General features: G+C 41.7%; 1 protein-coding gene across 1 annotated transcript in view; it reads right to left on the bottom strand.

The window, feature by feature from the left end:
• The window catches only part of fat3b (FAT atypical cadherin 3b), a 68,745-nt gene that overhangs the window by 24,933 nt on the left and 24,892 nt on the right, over window positions 1-18,920 (bottom strand). Inside the window, exons 5-19 of the mRNA XM_081354965.1 lie at window positions 18,189-18,503; window positions 17,858-18,068; window positions 17,225-17,296; window positions 16,473-16,609; window positions 11,974-12,249; window positions 11,120-11,330; window positions 6,799-10,893; window positions 6,077-6,273; window positions 5,743-5,896; window positions 4,770-5,003; window positions 4,019-4,411; window positions 3,151-3,365; window positions 2,766-2,903; window positions 2,352-2,495; window positions 986-1,183 (exon numbers count right to left, since the gene is read on the bottom strand). Coding sequence (XP_081211091.1) covers window positions 986-1,183; window positions 2,352-2,495; window positions 2,766-2,903; window positions 3,151-3,365; window positions 4,019-4,411; window positions 4,770-5,003; window positions 5,743-5,896; window positions 6,077-6,273; window positions 6,799-10,893; window positions 11,120-11,330; window positions 11,974-12,249; window positions 16,473-16,609; window positions 17,225-17,296; window positions 17,858-18,068; window positions 18,189-18,503 — 6,990 coding nt within the window. The remainder of the gene's footprint in view (window positions 1-985; window positions 1,184-2,351; window positions 2,496-2,765; window positions 2,904-3,150; window positions 3,366-4,018; window positions 4,412-4,769; window positions 5,004-5,742; window positions 5,897-6,076; window positions 6,274-6,798; window positions 10,894-11,119; window positions 11,331-11,973; window positions 12,250-16,472; window positions 16,610-17,224; window positions 17,297-17,857; window positions 18,069-18,188; window positions 18,504-18,920) is intronic.

Below are 18,920 nucleotides of genomic sequence, written 5' to 3' on the forward strand. Positions count from 1 at the left end.
TGTATTCAATCCCTTAGAAACGTCACTGCAGCTACATAAGTGTTTCTTTATCTACAGACACTTTTATGTTTTATATTAAAAATCAAGGTAAATATCACTTGTGTGTCCGTGAACCTTCTGTTAATTTGATTTTCTGCTTAAAAAGAAATAAAGAGACATGAGAAACGGTTTGATTTCCATAATCTCTCTTTTTTTTACCCATGAATAAAATCTAGCTTCATTTTAATTTTTCCGTTTCTTGAACAAAAGGAAAATAAATAAATAAATCAAACCATTTCTCATTTCTCTTCATTTCTTTTTAAGTAGAAAATCAAATTACCAGAAGGTACACAGACCCTTGTGAAGAAAATATTGTTATTGTGTGTCATTCCTAATAAAATTATAATTGGGTCAAATAATCTAAAAAGTGGTATTTTTTGTTAAATTATTTATAATTCATTATATAGAATATATAAAATGAGTTATGAAATTAACCTTAGAAAAGTCATTCCAGAAAAGTGTTTAAATTTGTCAAAAGTGCTCATAGTTGAAGAAACACCCACGTGACTTGTCATTCTGAACTCACTTTTAAAGTCGCAATGAAATTAAAATGGACAAATCTTTTTCTTTTTTTTAATGGAATATTAAAGTACTTATTATAAATTATTTATCTGTGCACATCTTTTTTTTTAAATTCATGTGCCCTCATAATCTTTAATCAAAATAACTTCCCCTCACTCGTGCAGCGACATCTCTTCTCTGATGATGTTTACTGCCGTGAGGGCGGGACAACCTGTCACTCACATGACATCACAGCAATAGCAAACCACAACCATCCAATCAATTCAAGAACAAATTCAAGTCCCACTCAAAAAAATGTCTTGCTCGAGAAGCCGTTTCACTCGGTTATACATCACAATAGGAAACCATCTATCCCAACTTCTGTTTCATGTTGACTTTAACAGACATTTTACTTTTTTGAGCTGTTTTCTGGAGTTGTACTAACCTGTAGCTCAAGCGTATACTCCCGCGTTGCATCTGGACCAAACACTCGACTTGTCCGTAATTCTCCATTCTGGTCCAAACTGAAGGCATTGCCCTCATTTCCAGACACGATGCGAAACTCAAAAGGTGCACCATTTCTAGAGGAGTCCTTGTCAGAAACTGACAGTGTGAGGATTGTAGTTCCTGCAGGCTTGTTCAACTTGAATAAAAAAAAAAAAAAAAAAAAAGCAGAAATAAGGTCTCAATTTGAAAAATTCCTGAAGAGAATGTGAGTGGTGCTTGACCATTCAAAAGTCTTCAATGCTAGTGTGCTGTGGGTGATTGGTACGACTTAGCAAGTGTGTCTTAGGTAATTACTAGGTTGTTTACATCCTAGACCTTGTCAAGAACGCCAAACCTAAAGTTACATAATATTCCATCTAGTCCATAGATATGGCTCAGGTAGCTCCTTTCTAGGGGATTTCTTAAGACACTTTATCATTGAGGAAGTAGATCATAAGACATAGCACACCTCTCCTCAACAAGCCGTACAAATCATTTCCATGGGGAGATGAGTTTTCTGCCGAAATTTTATACTTTATCTCATTTTTTTTCTGCCTTCTAACATAAATATTTATGTATTTGCTCTGAAATGGCTTGAAAGGCTGATTGTTTTTGTTAGAGGACCCTTCATTTCAACCAAATAAATGCTAAATGTTAAGAGCATTATATAAAATACGGCAAAAAAAAAAAAAAAATCTTATAAACAATAAAAGCAAAGAAGAATTTTTAATATTTTCCATATATATGAAGCAATATTACAGAGCAATATTAGACATAATAGTCATAAACTGTCTGCAACATTGACCAACATGCACTACCAATCAAAAGCTTGGGGTCAGTTTTTTTTTTTTTTTTTAAGAAATTAATACTTTTATTCAGCAAGGCCATTAAATTGATCAAAAGTGACAGTAAAGACAAACTGTGTTCTTTGTACCTTTATATTCATCAAAGAATCCTGCAAATCTTGTAATTTTTCCACAAAAAATATTAAGCATCACAATTTTTTTAACACTGATAATAACCAATCAACATTAGAATGATTTCTGAAGGATATTGTACACACTGAAGACTGCAGTAATGGCTTCTGAAAATTCAGTTTTGTCATCACATGAATAAATGACATTTTTAAATATATTAAAATAGAAAATTGTTATTTTAAATTGTTATAATATTTCACAATATTACAGTTCTTACTGTATTACTGATCAAATAAATCCAGCTTTGGTGAGAATAAGACACTTCTTTCAAAAGAATGAAAGCATCTATTGTATGTATGCGACAATGTCTATTGCTGCAAATAAAAGAGTTAAGACTGTGGCTCACACCTGAATCACAGCTGAAGCATTAGCGGGAGAGAAGATCGGCGGGTTGTCGTTCACATCAGCAATCTCGATATTGACATTCACAGTGGTTGACTTGGCAGGTGACCCGCTGTCAAACGCTTGCACAGACAATGAGTAGCTTGAGACCTTGTACAAGTGAGACAAGAGGATAAATGTCAGGCAAAAACAGTTTAGAATGACTCAACTCTTATTAAATGTCTTTTTTAGAAGAACAAGACTGTCCGCTCACCCATAGTCACACAAAAGCCTCAGTTTCAATACTACATTTGCCTAATTAAAGACTTTACGGCTGATTTAAACATAATTGGCCGAAATCATGCAATGTCTCAGGAGAGTGTCTTGAAGAGATGTCAAGATTCATTAGCCAAAGTACCCGAGCTCATTCCAAGGACTAACCGTCTCTCTGTCCAGTGCCTTGTTAACTTTCAGAAGCCCAGTGACAGGGTCGATCCAAAACTGGTTGTCACGGTCCCCTTTCAGAATGGAATAAGTTATTCGCCCATTGATCTGACTGTCCAGGTCCTCTGCAAACAGCTGCACATAACAAACAAGATAAAAAGCCAAAAATCCCTGAATTTATATGGATCATGAAGCAAATTACACCCTCTTACGATAAATTATATTATAGCTCAAGTACACAGTACAAATGAATAACTAGCGTAATTCATTAAGGGGATTTATGCGAGCAATAAGCTTAATTATATGCTAGCTGTGAAATTGAAATTATGTCTGTGGCTAATTAAATGCCAATGAAGTGGCTCGACTAATGAGAGAACTTTACCCTTGTGACGGTCTCTCCGATGGCTACGTCCTCGCTGATCAGAACATTGTAAATGTCCTCGCTGAATGAAGGCGAGTTGTCATTGACGTCCAGTAGCTCTATGGTCACTATGGTCCTGGCCGTCAAGGGAGGCGATCCGCCATCAAAGGCCTCGACATTTAGGAAAAAGTCCTTGCAGAGTTCATAGTCAAGATCGTCCACCACAGAAATGATGCCTGGAATCATACGAGATATGAGTCAGAGCAAAGCCAATTAATTTAAATGCATATTATAAACGCCACATTTACATAACTTTCAATACAAAAGCTCCTTTGGATGCAAGAAAAGCCAGAACGTTTAGCTTACACTGACAATAGCCAAAAGAAAGTACTGTACTTCCTTGTGCCTTTAAGAGCTTAATTCTCTTAAAGCACAGGTTTAAACTAAAGCACATTATTCTTTTGTCAAAACTGAATGGATGGGAAGTGATATAACTATAAAAATGTTGTTATATTTCAGGGTTTCCACTGACTGCCTACATCTTTTTAAGAGACAAAGAGCGCTCTCAGTCACTGTTCCCATGTTTTCTGCATGTTAAGCACGATTATTAGAATTTTGTGGAGCATTCATAACTAATTTTCCCAATCGCTGCACTTATATTGTGCTGTTTTAACAGACACAATTTGTCAAATCATAATGTCCTGTCTAGAGTCAATAGACTTTCTTACATTTCTCTCAATGATTCATGAAGAAAGGAAATATAAATGACCTGACAATAAGCCTTTGTCTGTGTTAGTTACAAGTAAGCTCTTGAAAGAAATCGAACTAAAAACTGCAAAACCAGAAATAATTGTTTTATGTGCAGAAAACGTCCGTCTCCCCGCCTTGCCTGTTGATTCATCAATGGAAAACTTTCCCAGCTCATTTCCAGACAAGAATCTAAAGTAGATTTCTGCATTCACTCCAATATCACCACTCGTGGCAAAGACGCGCAGCACTTCTGTTCCTACAGTAACATCTTCAGGCACTGTGGCCGCGTAGTCTTGCTTTTGAAACACAGGTGGGTTGTCGTTCACGTCCAGAACCACGATGGTGAGGTCCACCTGGGTGGAAAGCGAGCCATCGGCCCCTGCTCGGTCAGTAGCCTTGATCCTGATCGAATACAAGTCTTGCCTCTCTCTGTCCAGAGACTTTTCCAGGATCACCACACCAGAGGATGGGTCAGTGGAGAACATACCATCAGCAGAGTCAACAAGTGTGTACACAATTTTCCTGTTCAGACCTGGGAGAAGGCATAAAAAAACTCCATCAAACATGCAATGATAATGTTTCCCTCAAGAGATTAATCTTTAATGATCCAAAAAAGGATCATTTGCTAAATATAAGGGCTTGCAATGTGATATGCTGTACCTCATCTAAAACAATTTTAAACACGATTTTGTTATTTGTTAATTATTGCGAGAGTTTTATGAGCTTATGTTTTCAGTTTTCAAAATCAAACCGTAGGACTATTTCAAATAAAATGGTGAAGGCAAAAGAGGGTTGAAATGGTTTGGAAAAAAGAGATGGTGATCAGTCACAAGGCCACTTATATATTCATATAAAGTTGAACCTAAATGTTACATGTGTGAAATACACACCTTCATCTGGATCATTAGCCTGAAGGCGTGTGATCAAGGCCTTGGGCGCCGCGCTCTCATATACACTCGCCATGAACCGTGTGAAGTCAAATGATGGTGCATTATCATTAACGTCCAGAATGGTCAGAAAAATTTCAGAGCGACAGAACAGCCCTCCTCCATCTGTAGCCTGCGCTACCAACTTATAACCTGCAGTTCTCTCCCGGTCCAACAGAGAGGCCGTCTTCAGTTCACCTGGCACAAAAAGAGAGAGACATAAGAAAAGCCTCACAGGATGGATCTCAGAACCATGTGCCAGAGTTGCATTAAGTAAAAACTTCAGTGAGATGAATAAAAGATACTGTAAATGATGGATGGCGGTGCTAAATATTTTTGTGTCTCATAAATGTTTCATTCAATCAAGCCTAATGACGTCAATGAAATAATTACTAAATCAATGCTGTCTATCTAAAGATGCTTTAAACTTCCAAGCAATCTGGGATAGCAGGCAAAATTGTATTAATTGTATTGTAACCAATTACTTAAAATAGTTTAAAGGCTGGAATGCAGTTCACAACTTTTAAAATCTGAACAGCATCATACACTTGCTGAATTTGAAAATATTTTCAACAAACGGACAGTATTCACTCAATGACACAGGATCACATACTACCAGACTTCTCAAATCACTTTGAACACAAAATCATGCATAAACCTGCACATTGTTGCTAAGAGACAAATGGCAAATGTCAAACATGTTTGATATCATCAGACTGGAAGGAATCAGTCTGAGGCAAAAAAAAAAAAAAAAAAAAAAAGAAGACTTTTTGTGAAACCTGTCAACTCCGACTGCACAAAATCTGCAGACATGCTCTGACTTTATGCAACTAGTGTTGACTCCTCCAGTGCAAACCAAGGCAAAAATCATGTAGTGTATTCAAGCCTTAAGACAATAGTGTAAAAGCAAATGTGAAAGAAGTTTGTACAGAAATACCAGTATTTGCATCCATGTAAAACTCTTCAACTCCAATGCCAAACAGAGAGTACTGAACTTCTGCATTGACACCCGTGTCCAAGTCTGTTGCTCCAATTGTCAGAATAACAGTATTAATAGCCACATCTTCTGGAAACGAGGCCTCATATTGAGCCTAAAAAAATAATGATGAAAAACTATTATAGTGTATTGATAATGCACCATCACCTGAATTCGACAAAATACATGTGTGTAAAAATACTTAATTTACATCAGTATTCAGGCATTAAACAAGGTAGTTGTTAACTTGGGCTGTATGAGATGACAAATGCCAGCCTAAATCAATTGCTCAGACCTGATTGCAGATGGGGCTGTTGTCATTGGCATCCATGACAGTGACCTCTACGCCTATGCGGGTTACAAACAGGCCGTCACTGGCTGTGATATTGAGCAGGTATTGATCCTGCTCCTCTCTGTCCAAAGGCCGTTTCACGAAGACCTTCCACTCCCCCTGAACAGGAGCCAGCCCAAACACCCCCTTGGGGTTTCCTCCTGAGTCAAAAAGAATGGCCACAGAATTGAGATAAATGAGCAAGGAAGATTTGTAAAACTCTGTGATGGCTTGCACAGAAACCAAACTATCATATATTTAATTTCCATAAACACATAACAATGTTTATATGCTGTAATGTATTATTGTTCTTTAATTGAAATAAAACAAACATAATATTTCATAAACTATACTGAACACATCAAATAAAAATTTGTGCATACACCCATCAAAATAAGTCTAAGAGCATGCTAAGTGAACCGAAACACTTAGGGACACTTTTGGAGAGGGTATATAAAGTATCCCAAGTTATTGAAAACAATAAACTGATCTTAAATCTAACAATCTGTTCACATCCCCAGATGGTCTTTAAACAAAGTAATGTGACACATAAAGCAGATGGCTCTTTACTCATATAGCTTTTGCACACTTAGTTCATTAAATTAAACCCTTTCAATGTGATTATCTTTCCCGGAGAGCCTCCGAGAGCCATAAATCATCCTCCAGTGGCCTACTTTAATACGCACCTGTGATATGGAAGCTGACAAGCCGATTCTGATCAGAGCTATCCCCATCACGAGTGCTCAGCACTGAAACCACCTCCCCCAGTGGGTCACTCTCTCGCACAGCACCTCTGTAGTACTCCCTCTCGAAGGTAGGGGGGTTGTCATTGACGTCTGCTATTGCAACAGTCACTACAGCTGTTGAGGATAGTGGAACACCTTCACCCAGATCAGATGCCACCACGTTGAAGGTGTAAGATGGGCACATCTCATGGTCCAGGTCACCGAGAGTAGTGATCCAACCAGTCTTGCTGTCAATAACAAACATAGCACCGGAGACAGATTTAGATCCACTTGCTTTGTCCTGCTCTTGGTTTAGGGTCGGGCCAAGGCTGTAATTAACCTGTCCGTTAGAGCCCCAATCAGGGTCAAGTGCTCGTACCTGGATAACCCGTGTACCCCTAGGCATGCCCTCCATAACCATGGCCACATAAGAACTGGTTCCGAATAATGGTTTGTTGTCATTCACATCTAGCACCTTCACTTCTACATCTACTACAGACATAGATTCAACCAGCGCCTGCCTCATGGTGGCAGCAACTTTGAAACGGTAAATGTTGATGAGTTCATAGTCAAGGGGGCCAACAAGCCTTAGAAGTCCAGTTTCTCTCTCGACCAAAAATGTCCCACCCTGGTTACTCTCCCCAGTCTCTCCATTTACCACAGAAAATAAGGCAGTCTGACCAGGACTTAAATACACTGATCCCAAGGCTGTTCCAACAGGTGTGTCCTCTGGGACTGTGTAAGAGTACTGGGGCTGGGTGAAGGAGGGCACATTTGCATCAGGTGGTAAGACATGAATAAATGCAGACACAAGGGAATGTTTGGCTGGGATCCCGCCATCAGTAGCTTTGACAAAAAAGGAGAGGACCGTTCCTCTGAGATGTGCCATGCTTCCCTTTGTGACCATCCAGCCACTGTCAGGCTCAATCTCCAGCACATCTACTAGAGGAAGCCTTGCCTCACTGTACAGCGAGTAGCTAACTCTGCCATTGTCGCCGGAATCTGGGTCCTGAGCCTGGATCTGAGTCACCAGCGATCCCATTGGCATGTTAGCCTTTATGCTAACTCTATACTCCATAGCCCTAAAACGTGGAGCATTATCATTCTCGTCAGCAAGAATTACCCTAACGGTGCAGAAGGAAGCTCTTCCCCCACCATCAAGTGCCATTACAGTTAGCACAATGTCTCGGTTCACTGGGTTCTCTCTGTCCAGTTTCTGAGCTGTCGTTATTAGGCCATCAGCTCCAATGTAAAACTGAGTCTTTCCAAGGTCATTGATAAAAGAAAACATGATCTGACCAAAAATCCCTGAGTCCTCATCTGTGGCACGCACCTGAATGACTCTAGTACCTGCAGGGGCATTCTCGCGGACCTCTGCCAAGTAGAACCGTTGACTAAAGACAGGGCTGTAAAGGTTAACCCCCATGACTTGAATGTTCACCTGTGCAGTGTTGGTGAACACCCCATCTGATACAGACACATTGAGGTTGTACGCTGTCCGCATCCCCTGTCTCCGTTGGCTGGACAAGGAAATGACACCTGTCTGGGAGTCTATTATGAAGCTCATTTTCTCATCTCCAGAGAGTATGCTGTACCTCAATCTCTCAGCATCTGAGCTGTCTGCATCAGAAGCCTGGACACATGTCACAATGTGCCCTCTGGGAGCCAGTTCGCTCACAAAAGCTTCATAAAGTGGTTGGCTGAAGGACGGTGGGTTGTCATTAACGTCAGTCACCAAGACGGTGACAGTGACTTCACTGCTCTGGGATGGGGAACCATTGTCTGTTGCCCTAACGATAAAACTGAAGCTTGGTGTAAGTTCATAGTCCAAAAGACGGCCCGTTAACACAAGTCCACGTGTGCTGTCAATGAGGAAGTAGTCTGTGCTGTTAAATCCATCAGAGAGGATCTGATAGTTAATCACATTGTTTTTGTCAGAGTCTTTGTCTGTTGCCAAGAGTTGTATCACGCTAGAACCGATCATTGAGTTTTCTGACAAAGTGGTGGTGTATGAGGCATTGAGAAATGCAGGGGCATTGTCATTTACATCCACCACAACTATGTCCACATCTACTTCGGATCTGGCTCCAGTGAGAGTGTCCATAGACCTGACGGTTAGCCTGTAGTAGGGTGTGGTCTCATAGTCTAAAGGATATATGACATTAATCACACCACTGTCAAAGCCAATGTCAAATTGAAAGGAGGGATCCCCTTCCACAATAGTATATATAATGTTTTGGCCCTCTGGACTGGTGGCATTTATGCATAAAACGGGAGTGGACACTGCAATGTCCTCTCTAACTGATACGCCATAAAAAGACTTGTCAAACACAGGCATGGCCTTGTTCACAACTGTAACTGGAAGCTCAACAACAGTGAACAAGGAGGGGTAGCCTGCATCACGTGCAAGGACGACAAGTGGATATTCAACATTGGACAAGTCTGCATCAAAGGCCCTTTTAAGAGTAAGTTCCCCAGTGAGCTTGTTCACTTCAAATTGTGGATGGTCCTCCTTAAGCTCATAATACACAGCTCCATTTATCCCTTTGTCCAAATCTGTCGCGGACACCTGGAAAATGGGTGAGCCAGGTTCTGCATCAACCTGCACAGCAGCATAATATGGAAGGCCTTGAAACTCAGGAGCATTGTCGTTAACATCCTCAACTTCTACTCTGACGGTTACTCTAGCAACTCGCAGCTGGTCGTATTCTCTACTCACTTCTACTACCAGCTCATATAGTTCCTGTTGTTCTCGATCGAAAAGGACTCCTGTGGTTTGAATAACCCCTGATGTGGGACGAATTGTAAAGCGTGTCCCTGAATTCAAAAGTGTGTACTTTAGTGGTTCATTTAAGCGGTTTCCTACAGCATTTATAATGCTCACTGTGGTAATGTTCACACTATTCTCCAGTACAGAGGAGGAGTAAGAGGTTTGACTGAAAAGGAGACCACTGTCCATAGCCTCCCTGACCAACACTGTCACAAGTGCTGTGCAAAAGTACCGCCCATCTGACACTTTGACATTGAAACGATAACGGTCTTTGGAGAGTTTTTTGTTTTTGACCGTGAGGACACCCGATGATGGATCTATTTCGAAGTGCTCCAAGTTGCTATCAGCCAAAGAATACATCAGATCAGTGGACATGTCTGGATCAGTGGCTTCTACTCTCAGAACCTCAACCCCAGCATATGTTGGAAGAAGCAACACAGTGTCATAAGCTTCTTGTGAGAACTGAGGGGGAGAGTCATTGACGTTCGCAACTGTGATTAGGACCTTGGCTGGCTTCTCAGCTGTTAGCTGAGGCCTGCCACTGTCCCGCACATTAACAGAAAAATAAAAAGCACTGAATGTTTCATAGTCCAGCTGGGCTATAGTTCTGACTGAGCCTGTTCCCGAGTCCACAGTAAAGAACAATTTAGCTGTGTCCTCCACAATCTGGAAGACCAGGAGGGCATTGTGATTCTTGTCAGCATCTGTGGCTTCAATTACCAAGGGCTTTCCATCCTCACTCATCACCACACTATTGATAGGGGCTGCCTCACTGATGGTCCCTTTATATGTGAGCTCCTGGAAAACTGGAGGATTATCATTTTCATCAACAACCTGGATGCAGACAGTGACAGTGGAGGCAATCCCAGCCATGTTGACAGCTTGAATGGCCAACATATATGAGGAGGTCATCTCAAAGTCTAAATCCCTTTGTGTTGTGATGACACCTGTGTAACGATTTATTTTAAACCTCCTTTCATCATTCCCTTGTTTAATGTCATAAATCAGTATGGATCGACTAATTGCACAGACCATTAAGACAAAAGTCCCGACAGCAACATTCTCCGTAATCTCAGCCTGGTATTCTTGTTGGGCAAACTTTGGACTGGAGAAATCAGACAGAGAGATGGCGATCCTAGCAGCGGTGGTGCTACTTAATGCTGGTGTACCTCCATCTGTGGCTCTCACAGTAAGGGTATAAAAACCCACAGTTGTAAGGTCCAGCTCTCTGGCTACTGAAATTATGCCAGATAGTGGATCTATTCCAAATAAGCCACCAGTGTTGCCTGAGAAAGAAAATAAAATGACACATGCCTGTCAGTTCATCAAGAAAAGTGTAATTTCAGGTAAAGGATATATCAAAGATAAATCTTAAGATGCATGACATGTTAAAAGAAATGAGCTAATGCATCACACTCAGCAGCATAGACAATCAGTTACTCAAAACAGCTGAACAATGGAAATCTTATCAGGGAGCGTAATAAATTCAAGAGCAGAGAACATGGTGTTTACCTGCATCAATTGAGTAAACTATCTCCCCGTTTCTCCCTGAGTCTCTGTCTAGTGCGATCACCTGCAAAGCTGACGTTCCTGGTGGGGCCGACTCAAACACCGTACTATCATACATAGTGCGAGTAAAAAAGGGTGGCTGGTCATTGGCATCCTCCAAAGTCACAATAATACGTGCCAGATCTCTGTAATAGGGAAATTCTTGATCTTTAACCTAAAAAAAGAAAAGGAAAAAAAGGAGGAAACACAGGGTGACAGAGCTGAGGAGAAAAACTAATAGTTTTTGCATGGAAAAGATTTGTGAAGAAACAAGCAAAATGAGAAAAAAAAGGAATAAAAAAGACAGAAAGGAACAGTTAAAAATGCACTCAAAATATAAAATTTGGTATGCTGAGCTTTATTTCTGATAATTTAAAACACTTTAAAATACTGTACTAAAACCAGGAAACAAATAGAACATTTCTAATTTTGAATGTTATGAACATTTAAATATTTTTTGAATCATGCTGTATAACATACATCAGGTTTTACACACACTTGTGGAGTCCATTCCACCATCTCAGCAAAGGAGGAAATATTGTCCAAGAAAATCCTGTTAATTTTTTTATTTGTCTATTATTTATCAATTAATGGTAATATAATTTAAATATTATATTAAAGTATTATTTAAAAAAATATTTATAATTCTTAGGAAAAATGCAAATAGTGAGGCATTTATACTAGTGATCTCAGACCTTTGGACCCCACTGTATGTCATAAGTGATTTCAAATCTAAAACATGCCATTTCACATATCAACTAATATATCAATATATTGCAACCTCAGTTCAGTTGTATTATAGAAATTTTGTTTCTTACCATAATAGTAAGGATGTGTTGAGTGCGGACCTCATAGTCCAGTCGATCTGCTGTGTACATGACACCAGTACCAGGATTGATCCGAAACATCCGCATGCTTGCTGGATCAACGCTGCCATGGATGGAGTAGCTCAACTTTGCCCGTTCATCCTTGTCCCTGGCCCGGACGCGCAAGACCTCAGTGTCGGCTGGTGTATCCTCAGACACCGAGACTTCATAAGTACGCTCAGAGAAAATGGGAGTGTTGTCATTGCTGTCCAAAACCTTTATGTAAACCTGTAGATACAGGGGACAGAGTCATTTTTAGCTTTTCACATAGAAATTCATCTAATTTAAACAGATCCCTATAAATAATCTACACCGTTGCAATATGCACTGATGTCAAAACAGCTTAAGTAAAGCAATAAGCCCCGCAAAGTCGTGTTCTCTTATGAGAGGTTCTCTCGTATTGCGTAAGTTGCTTACGCTACGGGGAAAGTCTTCTTTCTTCGAGATCTGAAGCCAAAAATTATCCTTAATTTTGTATTCATTGTCAACGCAGTGCAGCAGCCGGCAGACCAAGGCAGGCTGTATAAGCGTGCTCATTGGCTGCTCGGCGGCAACTGCTTAAAGGGGCATTTCACCCATTTGAACATTGCTTTTTATTTAAAGTGGGTCATATATGTAGTCGAAATGTAAAAGAAATTTTGAATTTGGTGCCTTTGTGACCGAGAAAAGACAAAAAATAACTTCAGGACGCATTTGTATGAAAGACAACAACTCCCACAATGCACCATATTGCACAGCTCCGCAAGCCACTCCCACTAATCCAGAAAGCGCATATCTGCCTATAAGAGAAATCACTCTTCCGTCTACAAGTCTAGCTACCACCAGAGCTTGAAATTAATTTCACATTCACACAAAATGTCTAGTTAGTTGGCGAACTCATTAGTGTATTACTCCTCGTTTGTATTTCTTTCGAAAAGGTGAATTATTGCATGGTACCTGGATGTTCAGTCAGAACATATGCGGTGCGAAACTAGGAAACTTGTTCACAACACAAACGTCCGTGTCCTCGTCTGATTCAGAGATTTCGTCCAGGAGAAATTGTCATCGTTGAAATTCTTTGCCGCAGACGGACTCTATCTCTGTGTTCATAGCGGTTCGTAGCTGCATAGTGAGATCACCGGCGCCACCGGTCCGCCCTAACCCGAGCCAGTCCGGGCTCCTCGTCCGCGGCAGGCAGGTCTTCTGCCTCGGCTGCTCTTCGCTATAATGCGGCTTGTAAAGGTAGCCACAAACACCTGATTCAAGCATCAGACTTCGGAAATCCTCTTCCTCTAGTCTATATCATATTGAGCACTCTCCTCCGCTATTGTCATAACTTTACATCTGTCTCCACAGCGCCTGTTAGCTTAGCTTCAAACAAGATGGAGGATATTGCTTTCAGTTTCAGAGCGTAAAGTCCCACCCACTGATCTGTAATAGGTCTGTAGCGTGAGCGGGTCCCGCCCCCTGGGAAACATGAGGAACTAGTGCTTGTAGTCTCAACAGAAATCCCCCCCTCTTACACTTCCTCCTACAATGACGCAAAATGACGATTTTTCAAACTGCGCCGCTCACAAGGGATGGCAGAAGCGAACGGTCTTGGAGCTCTCTTTACATTACAAGAAAGCTACTCCGTCCTCACGCGTCACTCACCGGCGAAAAGGAGAACAGAGTGTTTTCGTCCCGCTGTGGCCGGACCTACATCCATTTCTCATACATTTCTCAGTCCCCTCTTAAGTTCAGGCGACTGGAATTGTTCATATCGCAGTATACGAGCCTGTTATAAATACACGCACGCCTGCAAGCAAACGGTTAAAAATTAACAAATTCTCGCGCAAATTCGCCCGAGGGACTGGTTTATATCTCTCGATCTAAAAGACGCGTACTTTCAGATCCAGATAATACCCCGTCACAGGCCATTCTTGAGATTTGCCTTCGACGGTCAGGTATATCAGTACACCGTCCTGCCTTTCGGCCTGTCGTTGGCACCCCGTACATTTACGAAGTGCATGGACACTGCTCTCGCTCCCCTGAGGGGTCGGGGAATGCGAATTCTGAACTACTTGGACGATTGGCTAATTCTAGCACAGTCAAAGGCCGAACTCATCGCCCACAGAACAGTGCTTCTAAGCCACCTGGACAGCCTGGGGCTCACGGTCAACTGTACCAAGAGCTCATTAGTGCCCAGTCAATCAACCTCTTTTCTGGGTTTGGATCTGGACACTGTGGCAATGACGGCCCGCCTGTCGACACAGCGCGCGCGCTGCATTCGACACCTGGCCGCCCTCCTTCCAGCCGGGCAGCACCGCACCTCTCAAGACATTTCAGAGGATGCTGGGTTGTATGGCTTCAGCTGCAGCAGCTGGGTCTGTTACGTATGCGCCCGCTACAACGCTGGCTGAATGCCCGAGTGCCTCACAGAGCCTGGGCTTCCGGCGGCATTCGGATCAGAATGACTCAGAGCTGCGTTTCAGCACTGAAGCCCTGGTTAGCGGCCAACTGGTACCAGCGGGGAGTGTCCCACCGCAAAGTTATCTCGAGTTTTTTATCACGAAGTTTACATTACGCGCTCCGCCGCTTTCAGGCGTTCCGAGCAGCTCTTTGTTTCCTTCGGCGGACGCACCAAGGATCTCGCCGCCTCGAAACAGAGCCTGTCCAGGTGGATAGTGGACATGATTGCAGCAGCTTATGCCTCCAAACACCTGCAGTGCCCTCTGGGTATCAGAGCACACTCTACTAGAGGCATGGCCTCTTCGTGGGCCTGGTCCAGTGAAATTTCTATCCACGATATTTGTATGGTGGCGGGCTGGGCCTCCCCATCGACATTCGTGAGGTTTTATAACCTGGAAGTTCCCGCCTTACAGGCTAAATTGCTGTAAGTATAAGTGACATGTATGCTCTGCCCAGTCGCTTATGTGCAGACTACGTTCACATGCTGGCGATATTTCTGGTATGGTACTTAGGGTGAAGTGTTTTATGCTCAGACCGGTTGGGCCGCTCTGTTTCTCATTCCCCGTTACGCGCTGTTTACCGGTGCTGGCCCGCGCTGCTGGCCGCCCGTCTTCCACTCTGTTGCGCGGGGGGTTATTATCTTCGTAAAAGACTGATGATGTCGCTCTTTTCTTACCCTAATGTGTGCTTATGTACTGTGTGGGCTCGCGCTGCCGGCCCCACTGTTTTGCACTGATATATACTTATAGACCGGCCGCGCCGCTCTATTTTATACACTGAGTGAAGTGCTTTGTACTGTGTTGGCCCGTCTCTCCGACCGGCCACCTGTTCCAGCAGAATGTTTTTCCCCGGTCTCCCTGGGATTCATGTGCTGGATGCTCGGCGCGCACGGCGTTGACAAGGGTTTCCCGTAGCATAAGCAACTTACGCAATACGAGAGAACCTCTCGTAAGAGAACGTACTCAGTTACCTAATGTAACCTCGGTTCTCTCTAGAAGAGGGAACGAGTATTGCGTAACCTGCCGTGTCGCACCAGCTTTTGCGCTTCAAACTACGAAAACCAGATATTCAGCCTGTGAGCCCTCGTTATATACACACTGGCCACACCCATCTTGACGGTTAGAAGGGTGTGGTTTCACGAGGCTCACTGATAGGCTTAAGCAGTTTGCGCCGAGCAGCCAATGAGCACGCTTATACAGCCTGCCTTGGTCTGCCGGCTGCCGCACTGCGTTGACAATGAATACAAAATTAAGGATAATTTTTGGCTTCAGATCTCGAAGAAAGAAGACTTTCCCCATAGCGTAAGCAACTTACACAATACTCGTTCCCTCTTCTAGAGAGAACCGAGGTTACATTAGGTAACCGAGTACGTTTTACAGTGAACATGCGTTGTTAGCTGTTCTAAATTCACTGTAAAACACAACTTCAAAGGGCTTATTGCTTTTATAAAATGGTTACTCCATAAAAATATAAATTTTAATATTTATTTTATTCATAAAATAAACAACACATTTATTTCTCCGCCAAACAATTTAGTTCCAAAGAGGTTGCTAAGCAACACACACAGCAACAAAGAATCACAAACGGCAGTTGTGCAGTAATACTAATATAATGCGGTCACAGGTGTATGTTTGTTGAGTAATTTACAACGGCTCCGAACGCGGCTCAACCAATCAGATTCAAGGACCGGAACTATCCGTTTCATAATAAGAAATAGAAAATGCACATGCTAGAATGACAATAAGATGTGGGTTTCTGGGACACTGAAATACTCAGCAGCCCTTGGCATATCTGAAGACATCTTCAGTGAAGATTATATAGATATCTCTTTCACACAGCAAACTCACGTTGATAAAATTAGATAAAAGTTGGCACACTGCTTAACATCTTAGAGATGTTTCTCTCTTGGATATTTCAACCACAGCTACCAGGAATAGTATTTTTGCTAGTTTCTTGAGAAGTTAGCAGTCTTGATTCTGTTAGAAAAAGTTCCCAAGATGTTTATACAACTAAAAATATACCTGTGTAGTGGCTGTGTTGGTCCCATCTGTCACCTGTACCGTCATGTTGTATAGTGATTGTGTCTCTGCATCTAGAGGTCTGGCTATTACTATGGTCCCCATCCCTCTCTGAATATCAAATGGACCATCATAGTTTCCTATTACACCAAGAAATCACAGTTAGCATGACCTGAAAAATTAAAAGTGATGGAAAATACATTGCATGCATTTATTTATCCAACGAAGAGGTAAAGGTTTAGCAGAAAAGCATCAAAGGTGAACTCTACCAGTCAAACTGTCATGCAGTTTTGCTCTTCTGTGAAAAATACATTTTTTATGTTTCACAGCGATTCATCAAAGTTTCACAGCATTCGAAACATAACCCGCTTTATGTTGGGATCTTTCCCATCAGCCTCGGGTCTCTTATCTTCGACTCCCACAAACATCTGTGTCAGGTACAAGCCTCTTCCCGGCAGATTCTCAAATCATTAATTCAGGTCCATTCTGACGGATAAGGGCAAACTTTCTGAGCATCTTTAGTATTCATTGCATGCATCTGTTCCAATTCCACTCAATTTCCAATGCACTTAAATGAGATCAGAAGACCCAAGTCTGGAAGGAATCTCAGCACTCAAAGTGTTTACAGGATTGAGAGCTTCACGTTTGTCCTGCGGCAAATGGAGTTTTTAAAGCGAGTATCTAAAAGTATCAGATAAACTAGCCAAACCTTCACGCTCAAGAAAATAACTACAAAATACTGACAGTTAGCCTACCGCTGTCAGATGAACAGTTTCCACCACAGGAGCTCTGTGGGATATAAAACATCTCCCGTGACGTCCTTCCACCTTCTCAGAGACAGATCCAGATGAAGGGAAAGAAAAAGAAAACAAAAAATTGACATGGATGTCAAGAGCTCATATTAAGCTAAACACATTCAAAAATGACTTTTTAAACGCTTATTCATTTGGGAGTTTTCCAACTAAATAACACAAGCAATGCCCCCATCGTGGTACTACATCTGCAATGCTCAGCAAAATCCTAAATACTGAGAGGGTTTAAATCAAAATGACCCTCTTTGCATAGTTTAGTTTTAACTTTACCATACATGCATCTTCTGTTGTCCAACTATGAGCAGAAAATATAGGTGCAAATGATAAATATGTAGAAGAGTTGTAAGCAACGAGCAAATGGAGTAAATTATTGTCAGCATTGCTTACCATATAGGTATACTCCTTTAAATTACATTTACATTTATTCATCAGCACGGTTTTATCCGAAGCAACTGAGGAATGCAACAACACAAGCGATTCATCCTAAGCAGACATTAACATCAGTAATATCACGGACATTAAAGTTTGCAACCCGACTTAATTTATGACTGGAACTGCTGCATTATTGATGCTCACCAATGATGTCGAACCATAAAGGAGTTGCTGTCTGCCAAACTGAGACCTCTCCAACTGATTCATACACTTTGGCGTTTTCCCCCACTGTGAAGTTGTAAACGGCTGCGGCAAATCGCAAGGCCAGTGGCGAAGGCACAGGCTTCCGAATCCATTCTACATGCAAACGGGTGGTCGACCACTTCTGAGGGGTCCCATTGTCAATGGCTTTTATCTGAGGAGGGCATAGAAAATATGAAGTAGAAAAGGCTGAAAACTTTATGCTGCTAAAGCTGCATATAAAAAAAAAGTAACTTTTTTGTGAACTGAAATACCCATCTGTCTGGTACCTTACCGTGAGAATATCAAAGCCGCCAGCCGTGACCATCTTCCTGGAAGACACCATGGCTGTCTTAGCATCGATAATGAACTTGCCATCATCATTTCCATCCACAATGCTGTATGTGAGATCTGCATTGGACCCTTCATCTCGATCATGGGCGAAGACTCTGTAGACAGGGTCACCGCGTTTGTTGCGGTCCCGCTCCAGAAGGATGATGCGGTACACCGACTCTTTGAATTCAGGCGTATTGTCATTCTCATCCTGAACATGCACTATCACCCAGACAGTGGACTGCCTAAAGGTCCCTCCTCCATCCATAACTGTAACCTAGATAAACAAATATAAACAAATTATGATGAAAATGCAGTTTGTGAACATAAAGTTAGTTTTAACTTCAGTGCCAATTTTAACAGGTCAAGGTAGCTGCATGTACAGTTTTTAATGGGTACGTTCACTCATTTTCTCTTCATGCATTCATGAAACGTTTCTTGAGCAGCAAAAGGCTCATAAAAAGGCTATACATAAAAAATAAAAATAAAAAAATAAAACCTCTACTCAAAATCTATTTTCAAATAAAATAGAAAAAAAGATAAACTCAGGCGCATTCTTCAGAAAAGAACGCAATTGATCTCACTCTTCTACATAGAGCTCCACTGGATATTGCCAGAACTTGATCAGAGACTGGACACAAAAAGAGCCAAGGGGCAAATTACACCACTGCAAACTCACAAGCAGCAGATCATG

Source organism: Scardinius erythrophthalmus (genome assembly GCF_964197995.2).
Source record: "Scardinius erythrophthalmus genome assembly, chromosome: 23".
In the NCBI taxonomy this organism is placed as follows: Eukaryota; Metazoa; Chordata; class Actinopteri; order Cypriniformes; family Leuciscidae; genus Scardinius; species Scardinius erythrophthalmus.